The sequence below is a fragment of the Rhinopithecus bieti genome, unplaced genomic scaffold, assembly GCF_001698545.2.
Source record: "Rhinopithecus bieti isolate Rb0 unplaced genomic scaffold, ASM169854v2 scaffold_1295, whole genome shotgun sequence".
Classification (NCBI taxonomy): Eukaryota; Metazoa; Chordata; class Mammalia; order Primates; family Cercopithecidae; genus Rhinopithecus; species Rhinopithecus bieti.
This window is the reverse complement of record NW_016803880.1, coordinates 4,902,388-4,922,640: the sequence shown is the minus strand read 5'-3', so window position 1 is coordinate 4,922,640 and position 20,253 is coordinate 4,902,388. Positions and strand designations below refer to the sequence as shown.

At 41.4% G+C, this 20,253-nt stretch overlaps 3 protein-coding genes across 4 annotated transcripts in view; 1 reads left to right on the top strand and 2 right to left on the bottom strand.

The window, feature by feature from the left end:
• Positions 1-353: 353 nt before the first annotated feature.
• Positions 354-10,985, bottom strand: ATP5PF (ATP synthase peripheral stalk subunit F6). 2 transcript variants are annotated; one of them, XM_017856555.1, is made up of 4 exons: positions 10,899-10,985; positions 5,443-5,619; positions 1,083-1,207; positions 354-531 (listed from the first exon to the last, which is right to left on the bottom strand). In XM_017856555.1, exons 2-4 carry the CDS (start codon positions 5,604-5,606, stop codon positions 494-496), a joined length of 327 nt encoding a protein of 108 aa, XP_017712044.1. In that variant the 5' UTR covers positions 5,607-5,619; positions 10,899-10,985; the 3' UTR covers positions 354-493. The 2 variants fall into 2 exon arrangements, with proteins under 2 accessions (XP_017712044.1, XP_017712038.1); XM_017856549.1 differs by lacking the exon at positions 10,899-10,985 and adding an exon at positions 10,763-10,883.
• On the bottom strand, positions 10,845-12,293 carry LOC108517884 (potassium/sodium hyperpolarization-activated cyclic nucleotide-gated channel 2-like). The gene is made up of 2 exons (XM_017855988.1): positions 11,394-12,293; positions 10,845-10,940 (listed from the first exon to the last, which is right to left on the bottom strand). Exons 1-2 carry the CDS (start codon positions 11,622-11,624, stop codon positions 10,845-10,847), a joined length of 327 nt encoding a protein of 108 aa, XP_017711477.1. The 5' UTR covers positions 11,625-12,293.
• A 339-nt stretch (positions 12,294-12,632) lies between these two features.
• GABPA (GA binding protein transcription factor subunit alpha) overlaps positions 12,633-20,253 on the top strand; it is a 38,403-nt gene continuing 30,782 nt past the window's right edge. Inside the window, exons 1-2 of the mRNA XM_017855978.1 lie at positions 12,633-12,709; positions 17,441-17,543. Coding sequence (XP_017711467.1) covers positions 17,467-17,543 — 77 coding nt within the window. The 5' untranslated portion in view covers positions 12,633-12,709; positions 17,441-17,466. The remainder of the gene's footprint in view (positions 12,710-17,440; positions 17,544-20,253) is intronic.

The window sequence follows — 20,253 nt, the reverse complement described above, 5'->3', positions numbered from 1 at the left end:
CCCTCATCAATCTGAACAGAATTGTAACATACACTGTGACCTGCAAGCAAAGATGAGGGACCTGGGTTACTAGGAGAAAATTATTTAACATTTGAGGAGATCAAAGTTAAAACACAATAGACGTTCCAGGACATATAAAAAAAATTACACTCAGATTTCTGAGAAAGCTATGACAAAGAATTTATAAACCATTTCTTCATGTTCTAAAGGAAGGGTAACATCCCTCCACGACAAGCAGGGTGACGGGCAAGTTGTGCTTAATTTATCCAAGGTCTTCATCTGCTTAATTATAACCAAATGAAAGGATCTAAAAACATCCCTAACACACAGAACTTAACTCATCAAGAACACACTCAACATCACCAAATAATTTATTTGGATTCAGAATTAAAAGAACATTTGACAGTTATGAAATCCATGTTTATTCTGAAACATCTAACTAGTTGTACAGCTAACCCATGACAAATTACCAGATTAATTTTACTTTATTTCTTCAGGCCTGGGGTTTTTCGATGACTTCAAATTTGGGATCTAAGAAGAAGGGGAAAAAAGGGTCAAGCTTAGCTATACTGCAGTAAAATGGATTATGTAAAATGCTCAAGATTTAACTCATCAATCTTCTGTTTTTTTAGTAAATATCTACTGTTTGTAAACATTTACATAGAAATATAGCTAAACATTTATGCAACACTTTCTATGCGCCACACATTACATTAATCGACTTTGCATATATTATGTCATTTAACTACGTATGTGGAAGATACTATAATTCTCCCCAACTGTCAGATGAGGAAACATGCACCAGTTAATTACTCAAGATTACACAACTGAAAGTGATTGTCAGGATTCAGGATCAGGCAATTCAATTTCAGATCCCCACCATTTAATCGCTATGTTATGTGATTTCCTATACTGCTCTTATTCTAATGGCAAACATTTAGCCGGCAGCTTCTCAGGCACACATCATGGTCCTAATAAATTCACATGTTAACACTGTCATTCGATTCTCTAAAAATCCAAGTAAGGGTAAATATTCTTCATTTATCCCCCACAAGAATGAATCTGTGATTTACAAGATGTACCTTCAAATTTGAAGGTGGGAAATGTATTCATGTCTGCTTTACCAAACATTTGCTTGAGCTTAAAAAGCTCCTTCTCCAGCTCTTGCTGATACTCTGGACCAGTATCAACAGGTCCTCCAGATGTCCTGTTAAGTAAATGAGCAAACAAAAATTAATTTTATGTACTAGTTTACTAAAACAAAATTACTCTTCACCACATTTCAATATATCTTTTTTTTTTCTTTTTTAAGACAGAGTCTCACTCGGTCGCCAGGCTGGAGTGCAGTGGCATGATCTTGGCTCTCTGCAACCTCCGACTCCCTGGTTCAAGTGATTCTCCTGCCTCAGCCTCCTGAGTAGCTGGGATTACAGGCACAGGCCACCATGCCCAGCTAATTTTGTATTTTAGTAGAGAGGGGGTTTCACCATGTTGACCAGGATGGTCTTGATCTCCTGACCTTGTGATTCGCCCGCCTCGGCCTCCCAAAGTGCTCGGATTACAGGCGTGAGCCACCACACTTGGCCAATAGACCTTTTTAAAGCATTCATGTAGTCAAAGAAAAAACTTCAGAAAGAAAAGAAGTATTTCCACTTCAATTTCAATTCAAACTATTTTATTATGATGAGGTTTCACATAAATGAGGTAACCTCAAACAAATCTCTAAAGATTCAAGGTTTCTTAGTATCACAGACACTAAGTCAGAATTTCTCAGGGTCTAAGTTGCAATAAGGTGTATCGTTAAGTCTACGGGCTCTGGAGTCAAAGACTGGTTCCATTTGAGTGTAAGTTCAACTATTCAGCAACTTTGTAAACCTGAGCAAGGGACAGAGCCTCTAAATTTTAGTTTCCACATCTAAATATGAAGTTCCTACCAAACAAGGGTGTAAATGCACACATACCTCTAAGCACAGTGCCCGGCACACAGTGAATACTCAATAATTATCTACTATTATCATTTGCTTTAAGTCAGTCATCACTAAATGGCTTTTAAAGAACTTAGTAACTTAAGTTTCTACAATAGGGGTCCTATTAAACAAGCAAATTATTTCCTACCCTCAGAGATTTTGCAATTTAGAAGAAAAAAATTACATGTTTGTAAACATTTATGCTGTAAAGGAGTGATGTGGTGAGCTTCAAAGACATGGTTTAACAAAAAGCAATTCAAGTTGAGGAAGAGATTACTTTTGCAAAGCTAATCAGGGAAAATTTCATTTTAAAAAGGTGGCATTTGAGAAACATCAGGCATTTTGAGACCTTCCAAGATGGAAAAAGCAAAGACATAGAGGTGGTAAAGGATTGGCTATATGTAGGGAATGCTAAGGAGTCTAGATGGAAAAATCAGCAAACCCCAGATCATGGGAGGCCTGGAATGTTAAGCCTGGGAGTTTGTATTTTATTTGCTAAGCAATAAAATGACAAAATTAGATGTGTGCAGTTTGGGAAAATAAATATAGCATCATGGACCAGCAGCAGGGCCAACTGGGTCTAATTAATTCTTTGAAGAAATTCTTCAAAGAATTTCTTTTTGTCGTAAATATTACTGCCTACCTAGCAATGAACAATATTCTAAACGTAAAAAAATGTAAACGTGAAAATTCCTTCAAGGGTAATAACATTTTTACACATGTCTATGATCAAAGAGTATAGAGTCTTATTTAAGTTAGGAGAACGTGCACAAAAAAATACATAGGTGGCTCCAATTTAAGAACTTGTTAACAATGTTTCTTGTTAGAGATCCAATTTTCTTTCAGATTAGCACTGTCCAATAGAACTTTTTGTGATGTTAGAAATACTCTGTCTGTGCTGTCCAATGTGGTAGCCACTAGCCATATGTGGCTATTGAGCACCAGAAATAGAGCTAACATGAATGAGAAAATGAGAAACTGAATTTATATATACACTTAATTGTAATTAGAATTTGAATAGTCTCATGGATAATGGCAACCAAAATGGACAGTGTGGTTCTAAATAGATCCTTCAACTAGATACTTTAATACTGGTTACTGATGAATGATGGCTATTTTAACTTTAATATGCACTCTTGTGATAAAAAGAGGTCAGAAGTCATCTACCTCCTCAACTGAATGTAAGTCTTGCTATTTATCTTGTTTATTACTATATCCCTAGGCTCTCACATGGTGACTGGGACAAGGCGGTCACTCAGAAGACACCTGTTCATTTCACTAGCAAATACCAGGCACTGAATCATTTAATTTTTATAACATCCTATGAAATGGGTAAGTACTATCGTCATCCCCATTTTAGTAAGAGAAAACTGTCCTACAGAAGGTAAACCTGCCCGAGGTCATAGAGCTCATTAGTGGCAGTGCTGGATGCCAGCCCAGGGTCTCTCCTCAGAACTCTCCGTGTGTGTTTGCACAAACCAATCAATGACCCACAAACAAGACTCCTTAGATTTCGGGTACACCTAAGAATTCACTTCTTACTAGAGAAGCTTTTCAGGACAGTTAAAATGATGCAAACAGCATCAATACCATAAGGTAACACCACATTTGGACAGAAGACACTCAAAATTCCCTGACGAGTCCTACACATCTGGTTACTTCATAGTATGATTTTTGGCAAATTCTAACTGTCAGCCTTGGTTTTCTCATATATAAAACTGGGGTAACATCTATAGGGTTGTCAAAGTAACTTACTACATTTAATTACTACATTTTACTAGTAACTTACTACACTAATCCCTTCACTATCTCTCCTCAGTTTTGGCAATAATAACACCTTTGTTAGTTACCTCGCCTCAAAGTCAGTTTTCTTTTATTGTTCCCTCTCTTCTTCCTCTCCAGCAGCTCACCAAAACCAGTCATCAGTGTTTCCATGTCTTGACTCTGTCACTTTTACATTACCACTGCTATAAAGTCAAGGTTCTCATCAACTAATGCTTAGGTTACATTTTGTTAACATGTCTATCTTTGCTCTCTTCCCATTTCCAACCTTTCAATACCCTGGTTAAAATTATCCTCCTAATTCAGAGTAATCTTCTTCCATCCCCAGTCACGTTCAGAAAGCTTTAATTTCTCACGAATGCCTACCACATATCTTACTTTCTCAGTCTACAATCAAGGCCTTCCATCATCCCTCATTCTAACCCTATACCATCCTTACACTCTTCATATACCCTATACTTCAGGGAAACAGAATTATACCATTCACCAAATCTATTTTGTGCTTTCTAGTTTTCATGCCTTAGTTCACACCATTCTTTCCTCCTAAAAGATACTCTCCTCCTACCCTCACTTATCTGTCCAACCTTCATACACTGATCTTTAGAACCTAGAGTAAACGCCTGGGTTTACTGTCTACTGAAGGCCTCCTGTGGGTTTGAGAACCATTTCATGCTACAAGCAAAATCATGTAAGTAAATTCTTCACGTTTGTTTCTTTAAACTGGGAAGATGATCCACAGTTGTCCATGAGATTCTCAAAAGGGATGAATACCCAAACAATGCCTTCCAAAAAGCCTCTAAAATGCCTCTAGCTGGAAAGGAGTATTCTTTCCTATGAACTCCCTAAGCACTCAACGTTTCCCTATCTTAGCCCCTAACTCATTTTACCTTATATTGTATTTATTTGCTTACTAGCTTTCTACTCCTGTCAGACTTTAAGAATATTGTAAAAATGCCCTGTGGCCCATCACAGTTAACAGCCAAGTGCTTTACACACAGTAGACAACTATATGAAATAAAATGGAACTATGAATTGATGCACATCACTCTTCCTAAGATTTGGGCTTTGGACCTGATGACGGCTAAGGTGGCCATTCATTTCCAAAACTAGGGTTCTACAATTGTTTTTCTTGGACTTACATTATGTCATTTCAGAGTCTTTTGTCCTTTAATATATATTCTCAGAGATCTATAACTATGGAAACAGTGTTTTAAAAAAAGAGCTGTGCTTATACATTTCTCTCAAATTACGAGGTCACAGAAAGGCCACTAAATTGAGGGCTAAAATATACTTTGATAATACATTTTTCCCCAATTAGTTTTATGATCTTAGGCTAATCAATGTCTAAAGGAGTTACTTGTTTCAAACTTAGCTGCTAAATGATTTCCAAGACCCTCTGTATTTCTATGAATTGATGTGGTTAATAATACATGACATTACAGTAAGGATATATTTTAAATGGTAATAGATTTAATAGGATTTTCCCTTACAACTAGTATGAAGAAGATAGTTTACAACTTAAAAAAGTCAAGATCCTTACCTTCTTTTTTGAGGGTACCTAATGAACCTCTGTGTCAGAGATGAGCTCAGTGAAGGTCTGACACTTTCAAATACCACGTCATTTTTTATTACCACCTTGGAACTTACATACTTTGAATATTTATATTTACACTGTAGTTATTTATTCACTTACTGTCGCTTAGATTTGTATTCTCTAATCTTGTCCACAAAGAGTTTCTGTACAGGATCAAGTTCCTTATTAAATGCCACTGCTGTAACACCAACGTTCCTCCGCAAATGGACTGAGACTGCTGACCGAATGACAGAGGAGAACCTGAAGAGCCTCTGAAGAATCATGCTGATTCTGTTACTGAAAACACGCATCAGAAATGTTAATATACTTACTAGAAATCACCTCTAAATATATCATGAGATTCAAATTCTACTAATTGCTAAAGAATTACATCCTATCAGATCTCAGTCTATACCTGACCACAGTTCCTTTCTCCTCCTCATTCCCCACTGCAAGATTTTTAGGTCTTAACCAAAAGTCCCTGGGATATAGGAATAGTTAGAAACTCAGGCCTAAAGCTTCATCAGGGTTAGAGCACAAAATGTGAGGTGAGGTATTTTTTCTCCCTTGAACTTAGTCTTGGATCAGAGAAAACAGCAGAGGTAGACTGTTGCAACACTGTCCACTCCTAACAGGAAAAACACACTGGTCCCCAAACTGATGTACAAGGTTTCCCATGCCTCAGCCAGGCATGATAACCTGAAAGTGTGGACTTCTCAGGCCCACAGAGGGAGAAACTGCTCTGTCCGTTACAACAGGATTCCAGCCATTTAAGAATACTGTAACAACTAAATCAAAGTCCAGAAGAACCAGCAAAGAAAAACAGCAGCCAGACCAAATGAGCTGTGCATGACACGGGGGAGGGTTTGGCAGTCCAATTTTATCAGTGAAATAAATTGGTGAAGGAGATGGAAGTCTGAACTTTATAAATAAGGACTTATGGCCAGGTGCTGTGGCTCATGCCTGTAATCCCAGCACTTTGGGAGGCCGAGGCGGGCAGATCACCTGAGGTCGGGAGTTCAAGACCAGTCTGACCAACATAGAGAAACCCCGTCTCTACTAAAAATACAAAAATTAGCTGGGCGTGGTGGGGCACGCCTGTAATCCCAGCTACTCGGGAGGGTGAGGCAGGAGAATCACCGTAACCCGGGAAGCAGAGGTTACAGTGGGCCGAGATCATGCCATTACACTCCAGCCTGGGCAACGAGAGCAAAACTCCATATCAAAAATAAATAAATAAATAAAAAATAAGGACTTAAAGACTTTCGAATCCCGAGACTTCCTTAAGCTAAAATATATTATTTTCTAACTAAAACATTTCAGAAGAGGACAATCCCTGTTGAGATTTACTTTAGCGATTTAAAGATCAAATGCAAAAAGTATTCCAAATTACAACAAATAGGTGCAAACAGGAATTCTAGAAGAAAAGGAATAAAGAGGGCCAAGCGCGGTGGCTTGTGTGTGTAATCCCAGCACTTTGGGAGGCCAGGGCAGGTGGATCACTTGAGGTCAGAGGTTTGAGACCAGCCTGCCCAACATGGTGAAACTCCGTCTCCACTAAAAATACAAAAATAAGTTGGGCGTGCTAGCGCATGCCCATAATCCCAGCTACTTGGGAGGCTCAGGCAGGAGAATCACTTGAACTCAGGAGGTGGAGGTTACAGGGAGCCCAGATCACACCACTGCACTCCAGCCTAGATGACAGAGCAAGACTCCATCTCAAAAGGTAAAAAAAAAAACAAAAGGAGTAAGAGACCATAAATAATTAGAATACATTTTTCTCAGATCAAGGCCGAGTCTATAAATTGACAGGGCTTGCCAAACCCCATATTGGAATGGTGACAAAATGCTCACAATGCACCACAGCCTGGTAAAATTTCTGAATCTTTTTTTTTTTTTTTGAGACAGGGTCTCACTCTGTTGCCCAGGCTGAACACAGCTCATTACAGCCTTGACCTCCTGGACTCATACAATCCTTCCACCTTAGCCTCCCAAGCAGATGGGAGCACACTTGTGTGCCATCACACCAGGCTAATGTTTACTTTTATTTTTTTGTACAGACGAGGTCTTGCCATATTGCCCTGGCTGGTAAAATTTCTGAATCTTCAAGTGAAAACCTGATATGCTAACATGCTTCCATGCCCTCCCCGAATTTCCTAATGACAATACCAGTCAGCATCACGTTGACACTGGACTTCGACTAAGTCATAATAGGACTAGTGGAAGTAAGTATACAAACTATGTTATTGGTCTAAAGTAACACAGAAATTAGATATAAGTATTTAGAGGTCAGGCGAGGTGGCTCATGCCTGTAATCCCAGCACTTTGGGAGGCTGAGATGGGAGAATCACTTGAGGCCAAGAGTTCGAAACCAGCCTTGCCAACATGGTGAAACCCCGTCTCTACTAAAAAAAAAAAAAAAAAAAAAAATTAGCCAGGCATGGGCACACCTGTCATCCCAGCTACTCGTGGTGAGGCTGAGGCAGGAGAATCACTTGAACCTGGGAGGTGGAGGTTGCAGTGAGCCAGGATCACACCACTGCACTCCAGCCTGGCCTACAGAGCAAGAGCCTGTCTCAAAACAAAGAAATTAGAAATAAGCATTTAGAAACTTATAACGACTCAAGAGGTAATTTGTTTGCTGAATTTAAAAATAAAAAAATTAGAGCTTATGAACCAGGTGTGGTGGTTCATGCCTGCAATCCCAGAACTTTGGGAGGCTGAGGAGGGAGGATTGTTTGAACTCAGGAGTTCAAGACCAGACTGGGAAACATGGAGAGAACCTGTCTCTAAAAAATTAGATGTTGTATTTTAAGTGACTTCATTGTTTTGTTTTTTAAATTTCATTTCTTTTGTAATTCATTTTCACTGTACTCAAAAGTGTCCACAAGAGCGGGTGTGAGAATGGCCCTTTACCACTGAGTTTGAGAAGCACTAGCTAGAAAACTGTAGAGTAGCACAGTAGTTCTCAAAATGGGGTTGGGGGTGAGGGAAGAGGTGAGATTTTTCTCTCCATGGAGACATCTGGCAATGTCTTTAGACATTTTTGGTTGTTCTCACCAAGCTGAGTGCTACTGGCCTATAATGAGTACAAAGCCAGGAATGCTGCTAAACACTCTGTAACGACAATAACAGCCCTCTCACCCACAAGAATTATCTGGTCAAAATGTCAATAATGCCAGGGTTGACAAACTCTGGAATGGCATGTAAAAATTATCAAAAGAAATCCTACAATGAGCCAGGTGCAGTGGCTGGTGCCTGTAATCCCAGCACTTTGGGAGGCCAAGGCAGGAGGATCACTTGAGCCCAGAAATTCAAGACCAGCCTAGGCAACACAGTGTGACCTCATCTCTAAAAAAAGAAAAAAAAAACAGCCAGGTGTGATGGTGGGTGCCTATAGTCCCAGGTACTTGGGAGGCTGAGGCAGGATCACTTGAGCTTGGTAGGTAGAGGCTGCAGTGTGCTGTGATTGTACCACTGCATTCCAGCCTAGGTTACAGAGTGAAACCCTGTTAAGAAGGGAGGGGAGGGCAGGGGAGGGGATCCAACGATCAGGCCAGGCACGATGGCTCACGCCTGTAATCCCAGCACTTTGTTGTAATCCCAGCATTTTGGGAGGCCAAGGTGGGCGGATCACCTGAGGTAGGGAGTTTGAGATCAGCCTGACCAACATGGAGAAACCCGTCTCTACTAAAAATACAAAATTAGCTGGGAGTGGTGGCACATGCCTGTAATCCCAGCTACTGGGGAGGCTGAGGCAGGAGAATCGCTTGAACCCAGGAGGCAGAAGTTGCAGTGAGCCAAGATCGTGCCATTGCACTCCAGCCTGGGCAACAAGAGCGAAACTCTGTCTCAAAAAAAAAAAAAAAAAAAAAGAAATCCTACAATCAATACAATCAAAATATGCTTCACCTGACAGAATGAAAGCAAAGTATTTGAAGAAATTAAAGAATTCATAACATAGCACTTTTGTACCCCATCAGGGAAAAACACTTGAGAAAAAGCTACAAGCAAACAACAAATGACCTTTCACAAGGTCATGTGCCACTTATTATCATTCCTATGTTTAAACATACAGAAACTGAGGATTAGAATTATCTGGTCAAAGTTACACAGCAAAATCTAACTTAACACAAATATGTTTAAAAAAAAAAATTGTGCAAAAATATGTTTAAAAAAAAAAATTGTGCAACTCAATGCCTACTTTCCCTTCTGGCAAACTAAGGACATGCTTAACATTCAGCAATAAGTTCACCCAACATTTGCTCGGCCCTATATACTGTGTAAAGTACTTCCATATATATCCTCTCCTTGTACCCTTACAGCAATACTCAAGAGTTAGAAGAAAGTGTTCTTATCCCTGCTTTACATATGATAAAACTACATCTAAGAAAGGTTAAGCTGCACATAGTCACACAGTTAATTTGCTCTAAGTCTGACTGCATAGATGTTATTCCTGCTACAACATGGGTAAACTTCACTTTCACTGTTTCAATTATTTAAGTGCCTATGATTCCCTAATCTCATTTCTAATTTTAGTATTCATCCTGAACCCCAAATCTATACACAGTATTCAACAGTTCTCTTCTCCCTTATAAGTACTACGAACTCATCCAAAGAATGAACACATAATCTCATATCAAAACTTGTTCCTTCTTTAATCCTTTTCATTTTATTCACTGATTAGTGAATGCGTATTGTCTACTGACACGCAGAAAACAGTCATTACACAAATAGCTGTGAAATACCACCTGACATAAATTCTCCATTCCAGTACCATCGAGTGCCACAAGAGAATGTGATAGCGTCTGACATGATCAGAAAGACTGGGGAAGGCAGCAGTAAGAAAACACTAGTCTGAGCAGAGGCCTCGTCGTGGGCAGGGGCATGGTTCTCCTATTTATAGTGATGACTGACCGGCCAAAGGTTAGTAGGTTCGCTACCTCTTCAGTGCATATTCCTAAGAACAATCCATAAAGTCGCCTAACGAAGTGTTAGCACCGTCATCGTTTATAGGTGGGATGCAAACTTTCAAGATTGTAACTATTCTTTTCCCTCTTATTGTGCACGTTCTGCCTAAGTAGCTTAGACGGTCCCGTGCGCCCGGGGCGGGTAGGCCTGGCCGAAAACCTCTCCCGCGCGCCTGACCTTGGGTTGCCCCAGCCAGGATGCGGGCCCGAGACCCCCAGGCCTCCCAGTCCCCCTCGCCGCCCCATTAGCCCTCAGAGAGGGTATCGATCTTATTTCTGGGTCTAGGCAAACTCCCAGGTCTAGAAACGTAGAGGTCAGCTGTGACCCCGGCCCAGGCCGTGAAGGTATCCAGGACACAGCTGCTCTCTCCTCCTAGCAGAGTAAAGGTGAGAGGCAGCCCAGGCCTCGTGAAGAAACCCAGAACTGGAGTCCCAAGAGGCCACGCTGATCTAGCTACCCTCCCAGTCACCTTGCACTTAGTCCCGAGCTGCCAAAGCCTCCGCCGCGGCCGCCACCGCTCTACTTCCGGCCCTGGCTCCGCCCCCACACGCCTACCCGCCATCGCAATGCATTATGGGCCGCCGTTTCAGTCGGTCGACGCTCACCGGACAGGAAGCGTCTCGGAGACAGTCTGCGACCGGACGGGTCTAGGTGAGACAGAAGCCAAACAGGAGGAGGAAGTGGAGGGTAAGTGCTTCCGGGTCCCCTGGCAAAGCCTCCGCCATCTTTTCTTCCCCTAATTTGACCCGTTTTTTCCCCTCCTTGAAACCTTGCTCTGTACGCATGCGCCCTTTGACTGGCCTTTCCCCTAGTTCAAGCTCCCCTCCGAGTCAGCGTCCTGTTCGTTAGGGTTATCGAAGTGTATAATGGTGCAGGGAAAGTGAGACTGTGTAAAACAAAGCGGATTGGGGCGTTGTGCTTCCTTGTGCCTCGTGAGCCTCCGTTGCCTTGGGCGTTCGTTTTGCGCACCCTGCTGGGAGTTGTAGTCCTGGACCCGGAGGTGCCTGGAGGCGGGAGGGGGGTTGGGGCTTCTTAGCGCCGATTCCGCGGGAAGGGCCCTGGGGCCTCACACTTCTAGTCGCGGGAGCTGCAGGTCTTACCCGGAGAGACGCTGCACGTGGAGCCCGCGCCGCTGCCGTTCTCAGCCGGCTCTGGAGTGCGGGCGGGGGCAACAGGGCCGATTCCGGAGTGGGTGAGTTCGGCCGCCGGGGAGGAGGGGAACGCGGGCCCGCGCGGGCCGGCCTCGTTCCGGGGCCTTTTCCCCCACAGCGGCCCCCCCGCGGCCGCCTCTGTGTTTTGTTTCCGCTGGTCCCCGGCGCTGTGACTCCCATTTCCGTTCGTGGAGACTTGAGGGAGTCGGGTGGGGAGGGGCGGGAGAGGCTGTGCGGGGAGCGAAGGGGAGGGGCGGGGGGCGAGCGGCCTGGAGCCCGGGGGGACCGGGCGCCGCCGGGACCCGCGCCGGACGGGTCGTCTGTCGCCGCTCCCTCCCTTCCGCGTCCCCTCCTCGCCGGTCCACGCTCCGCCGCAGTCTCAGCCTGCTCAGCTGGGATGTAGTCCTGATGCCCCCGAGATTTTAAGAGCAAAATGCAGACCCTGTCTCATCGCGGGACTCAGCGATTCACTCACTTCAAATCCAGTGTCTTTATAGAACAACACAGTTACACGAAAATCACTTAGCGTATATGATAGTCATCTGGGTTTGGTTTTTTGTGTGTTTGTTTTTAAGCGAGGAAGTTAACCAAGGAGATAACAATGGGTTGTCTACTTTTAAAGTTTTTTGTGTGCTGGAAGACACGCTGTGTGTGCGTGTTTGGATTTAGGGACCCCAGTTTGATCAGGTTAGCGGACCGAGAGGTCAGTGCCTAATATTGCACTGCAAGATGATTAGAAATTTAGACATAAAGTTCACTTCCTAAGTAGTTTCCACTAATAGCAGTAGGGCTGACTCGTGAGAGGAGCAAAGATTTAGCAGGATTCACTTGAGCGAATTGTAGAAGGAGGCGGTGATAACATTCTTAGGTAGTGTTATCTTGAACTTCAGAAGAAACCGCTCAACTCTTCAGCAATTGCTTGAGGGACCAGCCTGTCTCTCGGGGTTCCCTCCAGGCTTTCCAAGCTGCTTTATTTTTAGACCCCAGACAGTGACGCTGGGTGGACTTAAGTCAGTTTTACCTGAATTGTGTATACAAGAGCATCTGTCATGAAGCATGTATGGTAATGAAGTAATCAAATCATGAGCTAGATGTTAGGTTGAAGTAAGTCATCAGACTGAGTACTAAATTAAAACTGTTGACTTTAGCCTTCCCTCAACTCTTTATATATAAAACTCCAAACCTATGGAAAAATTGGGGAAAAAATCATACAGTGAACACCCATATACCCTTCACCTGGGGATCCCAACTGTGAATCTTTCACGGTATGTGCTTGCTTTATATTCCATAGATGTGCATGCTTTGCTCTTTCTTAACTGCTACCTTTATTTTTGAAATAAAAATGTCTTTTAATTTCCTCAGACACTGAAAAGCATTTATTTAATAACTTAGGAAAATGTGCAGTAAATCTCGCAGGTACTCCTACACTCCACTTATATTTATAATGGGAAAAAATGTTCTTAAGTTCTGTAATTAATAACGCACTCCAATGAAGGACAATTCTCAAATTTATCTGTAGTTTCAAAAGGGAATGTTACATCTATCTGTGTTGTAAAAGACATTAGCTGTTCCCAGAATTTTTCCTTAAATTCAAGTTTAGTTTGTATCCCATCTTGTGAAACATTCCCAACCCCAGGTTGGATTTAATCCAGCAGAACCAGAGTGTCAGTGAAAGTATATGAAATTGTTCTGTGCAGTTCTGGCGGGGGCAGCCCTTAGATGGAGAAACTGCTAGTAATTTTCTCTCAGTTTTCCTAAGTGTTGACGTAGAAGCCTGGGGAATTGGTTTTAGAAAAAGAGATAAGACTCACTCAGAAACTCTTATGTAAGATTTGGACTATTTCTCAAATCTCTGTTTTGCTTCTCTAGACTAAGCATAGATAGAGAACCTGGAGAGAAAGAAAGATCATTTAAGAGAAGTTATATATATTATATATATATATATATATATTTTTTTTTTTTTTCTCCAAAAAGGCATGAGTTTTGTTTTGTTTTTTTCTCTAGTTGGCACTTTCGAGGGATTGGTCTATAAATTTTTTGAAAGATCATAGGATAAATTTCTTTGTAGCAACTTCCTATTTTAGTGTTTATATTAGGGGAGCCCCAGGTGTCCCTGTTGACAAGTCATTAGGGCCACTTCTCAACCTCTGGCTACATCATATGCTTTTTTTTCTATTTTGCCAAAGTTTGCAGAAAATTATGTTTTCTAATCATTAAAAAATTGGTTGTGGAGATGAGTGGACCTCTTTATAAGCCCTGAAAATAAGTGATTTTTTAAAGTGCTATTCTGCTGCAAACCTGAGTCTCACTGTTTTCTGTAAACAACAGTTTTTTATGATTTATTTATTTTGTGTGGACGTTATTTCCTTTTAATCAGTGCTAAAATTCCATAGTTTATGCTTTCTCCGTGTTTTCTTTAATACTTTGTTAACATAGACACTTGGATTGGCACCAGCTGTCACCAACAAAGCTGCCCTGAACATTATCAGTAAATCCTGTTAACCAATTGGAGAATTTTTCTGGAATGCTTAGTTAGGGATGAAATTGCTGGGTTGCAGGTGTAAGTATGCTTGATATACTTTTCTGCAGAATATCTACACCTGTGTGCACCACAGCTAAAGAGACAGGGGAGGAATCTTCTGTTGCTGCTAACTGCTCTCGTTATTTAACTTTCTGACATTTACCGCCTCCCCCGCACCCCAACACACACACACGCAGTATAAAGTGGTAATTTCTTGTTTTAAATTGAACTTTTGAATGATTTGAATTTGGGCATTTTTTTGTATCATGAGTTATTTTGGTTTCCCTTTATGTGAATATCCTTTTCCTAGGCTTTGGCTACTTTTCTAATTTGTCCCTTTTTTTGGTTATCAAATTCCAGGCCATTGTCTATTCCATTGTCACTTTTGGGTATTGGAAATATCTTCCCATTCTGTAGCCTGTCTGTTGAACATAAATCTTGATTTTATGTAATCAGATTTTTCTCCTTACGGTTATGTTCTTGGAATTTTATTTAAGAAATCCTTTTCTATCCTGAGACCACAAAAATGTCCCCATCATTTTCTTCTGTTTCATAGTTTTGCCTTGTATGTTTAATCCTGTAAGGCATCTGTAGTTCATTTTATATGGTGTGAAATAGTTCTTATTCGAATATTTATTCAACACATATTGGTGGAGTGCCTGCTGAATATCTACACCTGTGTGTACCACACAGTACCACTCTTCAGAGTACTCTGTATATATCTGTGAACACATATTCCTGCCCTGTGAAGCTTATGTTGTCCTTCAAGGTAGATCCCTACTGGGTTTCCACCTGTTTTCTTTAGCACTCAGGATGAATTCCACAATTTTACACATAGCACCAGTTGAGGAATAGGCTTTATTGGAGAAAGGGAAGGCTTATTAGGCCAGCATCAGCAAGAAAAAAGAAAACCACAGGGTCTTCATTTTTTCATCATCCCTAAAAGAAGCCTGCTGGAGCCTGTGCTGTCTGCTAGATAGGCGTGTGAACGGAGCCTGCGCAGTCTGCTCCATGTGTACGTGTCCATCCCAGTGGAGAACCTTACCCTTTTATTACTTGTCCTTTAAGGTCAAGCCTGAGAGCAACGTTAATTATGTGGGAAAAATTAGATCATTTTGTATCAAGCAGTCTAGATTTGGATGCCAGCTATTTGTCAAAAAACCAGCTACCCCATAGTTGGAGATACTGAGAACTGTGGAGAGTTACAGCCCTTTCGAAAGTGGAAAGGGAGACAGTTTCTTAATGTGAGTGTGACAAAGTATGCAAATTTAGTGGCTTAAAAACACCACTAGTTTATTATCTTAACAGTTTTGGAGTCAGAAATATGAAGTAGGTCTCGGCTAAAATGAGGTGCTGCCAGTCCTGTTTTTCTAAAGCCTGCAAAGGAGAATCTGTTCCTCGTCTAGCTTTCAGGAGCTACCTGCATTCCTTGACTCATAGCTCCTTTCCTCCATCTTCAAAGCCATTCGCAGCTAACCAGCAAGTCTTCACATTGAATCACTGTGGCCCTCTCTTCCAATTTCCTCTTCTACTTTTATGGACCTTCTACTTTTATTTATTTGTTTTAAGAGACAGGGTCTCGCTGTTGCCCAGGAGGGAGTGCAGTGGCGCGATCATCATTGACTGCAGCCTCGACTCCTGGTCTCAAGATCTTCCCACTTCAGCCTCCCGAATAGCTAGGACTGCAGGTGCACACTACCATGCCTGGCTAATTTTAAAATATAGGAGACAGGTTCTTTTTATGTTGCCCAGGCTGGTCTTGAACTCTTGGGTTCAAACACCCTCTCTCCTCGATCTCCCAAAGTGTTGGGATTACAGGTATAAGGCACCATATCTGGCCCTAGCTGCGTTTTAAAAACGATCACACTCTGGCTGTTTTATTGGCTGAGAATAGACTGGGGGGGGGGGGGGACAAGAGTGGACACAGGGACCTCCTTTAGCAGATTGTTGCAGTACTCCAGGTAAGGGGTGGTGGTGGCTGTGGTACTGATATACGCAATACAGAGCCTATATTTGAACAACCATGGTTCATCTGCATCTGGAATGATACCTACTTAGGTTGATACACCAAAACTGTGACATGGAGCCACAGGTGGTTTAGCATCACCTCTGAATAGCGTTTGTATGAGATGGGGCTCAAAATAAGATTGCTCTATGCAAAATATTTGAATGCAGTGCCTGATGCTCAGTGAGTAATGGTTATTAATACAAATGAATATTTAAATTCTTCATTTCGTCAAATCTTGTAAGTGGGAACACAACTGTTTTGTAAATGTCGGAATACCAAATTTAGTGGAGCATTCCTTATAAAGGTATGCCTCTTTTTAGATGTGCCATACACTTTAACCTCTCAGAAGGTGCTGTGGACTGAAATTACATGGGGAGTCCAAAGACAAATTTATTGACCTACAGGGTGGTATTTAATAACAGAACCTGGTACTTAACAGTAGTAACACCTCAGAAATGTCCACAAAGAAATATCTATGTATATATAGCTATTTGTGCATTACTTAGCATTTTAAAATTCTAATGTTTTGTATCAGTGGTTAAAATTTTACATGGGATAATTAAAACTGAAGTAGTGATTTGTTTAAAATAAAACCACATCTGAAAAAAATCATTAAAAATTTTCTACTGTGTGTAATCAGGGAAATAATATGTGTATCTATATTACTTTGTTTTGCTGTTTTATAATATTGCATTTATAGAGACATCATTTGTATCAAATTCTAGCTGAATAATTTGCATGTCATTGTATCGGTGTGATACTTTGCAGTAAATTATGCTACTAAGGTACAACTTTTAGCTGAATAAACATAGTTCGTCTCCATGTTAAGCTTCAGGTTTGAATCTTTTATTGAGACTGAGTTGCTTTAATATAGTTAACAGACCCTTAACTTAATTTTGAGGTAACTTACTGATCGCGATTGGTCCCAAAAACATCCCAGTAAATCCAGTAGATTGATGAAGTTGTCATGTCAGGTTAATAAACACCAGTTTTTAAAAAAATTGATTTGTAAATGTCATTTGTGGATTTTCTTTATTTTATTTTTCCAACGGTCTCACTTTGTCGCCCATGCTGGAGTGCAGTGGTGCGATCATGGCTCACTGCAGCCTCAGCCTCCTGGGCTCAGGTGATCCTCACATCTCAGCCTCCCAAGTATTAATAGGTGGGACTACAGGTGCGTGCCACCACGCCCTGCTAATTTTTGTATTTTTAGTAGAGACAGGATTTCGCCAAGTTACCCAGGCTGATTTCAAACTCCTGGGCTCAAGCAATCTGCCTGCCTTGGCCTCCCAAAGTGCTGGGGTTAGAGACATGAGCCACCACGCCCAGCTGATTTTCTTCTATAAGTAAAGACTACTTCCCCCTCTTCTGCTTCCCTTTGCGTTTTATTTGAATTGGGTCTCTACTTATGTGTCATTTCTGTTTATGTAGATAATTTTAAAATATCTTAAAAGGTCACTCTTGCAGGACCGATCCTTTGAAATACTTCAGCCATGACTAAAAGAGAAGCAGAGGAGCTGATAGAAATTGAGATTGATGGAACAGAGAAACCAGAGTGCACAGAAGAAAGGTAGGTGTTTCTGAATTTTATCATTTTTTTAAAATACCAATATACCTAATTAAAACCAGGAAACAAGTCATAGTTCTTTTGGACTTCCTTTTTTTTTTAAACTGTTCTCAGCATTTTAGGAGATAATGTTTGATTACCACTGACTTAGTGTGCTTGTAGCTGAGAGGGAAAGACAGTTTTAAACTAATGATAGTAAAAGGCTGAATGAAATCAAAAGCAATTGATTTCAATAGTTTTCTCCTTTGGGGCATTTAATTCTTTATTCTTTTCCACAGCACTGGTTGCTTTAATTTCAGAAATAGTTTAATTCAACCTGTACTAATTTAACAGATATTTATGAGTAACTGTTGTAAACAACTAATTGACAAGAATATGTGAATAAATAAGATACTAATCTGCCCTTATAAAGGCCACATTGTATTTGAGGAGATAGACAGGTATATGAGTAATTATGTGACCAGTACTAAGCATAAAGTGTAGTGAAAAGTGTTAATTCTTGGAATAATAATGGAATCATACTTATTTGAAAGGAGGACAGTATTAGTGAGTTCAGAATCCAAGGAGAGAACGTGAGTAGAAATAGACATCTGGGCGTCAACAAGAAGACTGAGGAAAGCAGTAGTTAGTGGTCCCTATTTTACTCTGTGGAGTAGGAGGTGAGATAATAAGCTGACAGTAAAAGGGATTGAAAAGTAGTGGAGAATCTGCGTGGAGTAACAGGTTTAGAAATCTCTGCGGTGCAACTGGACAAGATAATTAAGGTTAAGGAAGATACCGAGTGTTGAGAGTACAGTTGAGATTTAAAACCTTAAATTTTTAATAGAGCTTTTCAACTTGTTTATCCCAGTTTTTCCATCATAAGAAAGAGGGAATGTGTGCTTCTGTGGAATTTCATGTATAGATATTTGTGTAACAAATTACCCCAAAATTCAGAAACTAAAAATGCCCAACATTCGGCCAGATGCAGTGGCTCATGCCTATAATCCCAACACTTTGGGAGGCTGAGGTGGACAGATCACTTGAGCCCAGGAGTTCAAGACCAGCCTGGGCAGCATGGCAAAACCCTGTCTCTATAAAACATACAAAAAAAAAAAATTAGCCTGGCCTGGTGACATGTGCCTAAGTCCCAGCTACTCTGGAGGCTGCGGTGGGAGGATTGCTTGAGCCCAGGAGTTTAAGGCTGCAGTGAGCCATGACTGTCCCACCGCATTCCAGCTTTAGTGACAGGACAAGATGCTGTCTCAAAAGAAAAAAAAAAAAAAGCCCAACATTTTTTATTGCACATTGTTTCTCAGAGGAACCTGGGAGCAACTTACCTGGGTGGATCTGTCTCGGGGGTATTTCATGAGTTTGCAATGAAGCTGTCAGCCTGGGCTGCAGTCTCCTAAAGACTGGACTAGGGCTAGGGTGTCTGCATCCACAGTCATGCTTGAGACTCTTAGCAGGATGCCGCAGTTCCTCATCACATGACTCTCTCTAGGGCTGCTCATGGGATGGCAGCTGGCTTCCCTTAAAGCAAATGGTCTGAGAGACATAGAATGGCAAAGTAGAAAGCCCCAGTATCTTTAAGTAATCTAAGAAGTGACATACCACTTTATCTTGGTGTTCTGGTCATACAGTCCAACCCTGGTACAGTGTGGGAGGGAACTCTAAAAGGGCATGCATTTAAGAATCATTAGGAGCCCTCTTTGAGCCTAGCATGCATATATTTATGTTTACACATGCATGCACACAGATGGTCCACAAAGTCTAAAGTATGTGCCATCCAACCTTTTATGGATAGTCTCGGTTAGGCGACAGATCGGTAATTAATATGTATGACCTATGTGAAGGAGGCAGTAATTGTCATTTACCTAATGTAGATTTTTGCTGTACAGGAATTTAGGTCCAGTTTTATGAGATCATCTACTTTTATTTTTTTTAAGAGAAATTGATACTTTAGATATTTGTATGAAGTCTTCCAAGGTTTTAATGATAGTAATAAAAACTTTAAAAAAATGTTTAATGTTCAGCTAGTATAAAATAGTTCTTTAAAAATTTGTTTTAAAGTGATATCTGGGCCAGGCACGGTGGCTTAAGCCTGTAATCCCAGCACTTTGGGACACCAAGGCAGGTGGATCACGAGGTCAAGAGATCGAGACCATCCTGGCCAACGTGATGAAACCCCGTCTCTACTAAAAATACAAAAATTAGCTGAGCGTGGTGGCACACGCTTATAGTCCCAGCTACTCGGAGGCTGAGGCGGGAGAATCGCTTAAACCCGGGAGGTGGAGCTTGCAGTGAGCTGAGATCCGGCCACTGCACTCCAGCCTGGGCGACACAGCAAGACTCCATCTCAAAAAAAAAAAAAAAAAAAAAAAGTGACATCTGAATCTCAAGAATAATTGTTACAAAAAAAGAAAAAGCTGGCCTGGCACAGTGGCTCATGCCTGTAATCCCAGCACTTTGGGACACCAAGGCAGGTGGATCACGAGGTCAAGAGATCGAGACCATCCTGGCCAACGTGATGAAACCCCGTCTCTACTAAAAATACAAAAATTAGCTGAGCGTGGTGGCACACGCTTATAGTCCCAGCTACTCGGGAGGCTGAGGCAGGAGAATTACTTGAACCCAGGAGGTGGAGGTTGTAGTGAGCCTAGATTGCGCCACTGCACCCCAGCCGGGCGACAGAGCAAGACTCCATCTCAAAAAAAGAAAAAAAAAGAAATGA

What these genes read in the sequence shown, in the direction of transcription:
- ATP5PF (XM_017856555.1), bottom strand. Translation starts at nt 5,606, where the DNA reads ATGATTCTTCAGAGGCTCTTCAGGTTCTCCTCTGTCATTCGGTCAGCA. An exon ending in GAATACAAATCTAAGCGACA is followed by an intron (nt 1,208 to 5,442) that starts GTAAGTGAATAA and finishes TTTACTTAACAG; the next exon opens with GACATCTGGAGGACCTGTTG. An exon ending in TCCCACCTTCAAATTTGAAG is followed by an intron (nt 532 to 1,082) that starts GTACATCTTGTA and finishes CCTTCTTCTTAG; the next exon opens with ATCCCAAATTTGAAGTCATC.
- LOC108517884 (XM_017855988.1), bottom strand. Translation starts at nt 11,624, where the DNA reads ATGGGAGTCACAGCGCCGGGGACCAGCGGAAACAAAACACAGAGGCGG. An exon ending in CACGTGCAGCGTCTCTCCGG is followed by an intron (nt 10,941 to 11,393) that starts GTAAGACCTGCA and finishes TGTCTCACCTAG; the next exon opens with ACCCGTCCGGTCGCAGACTG.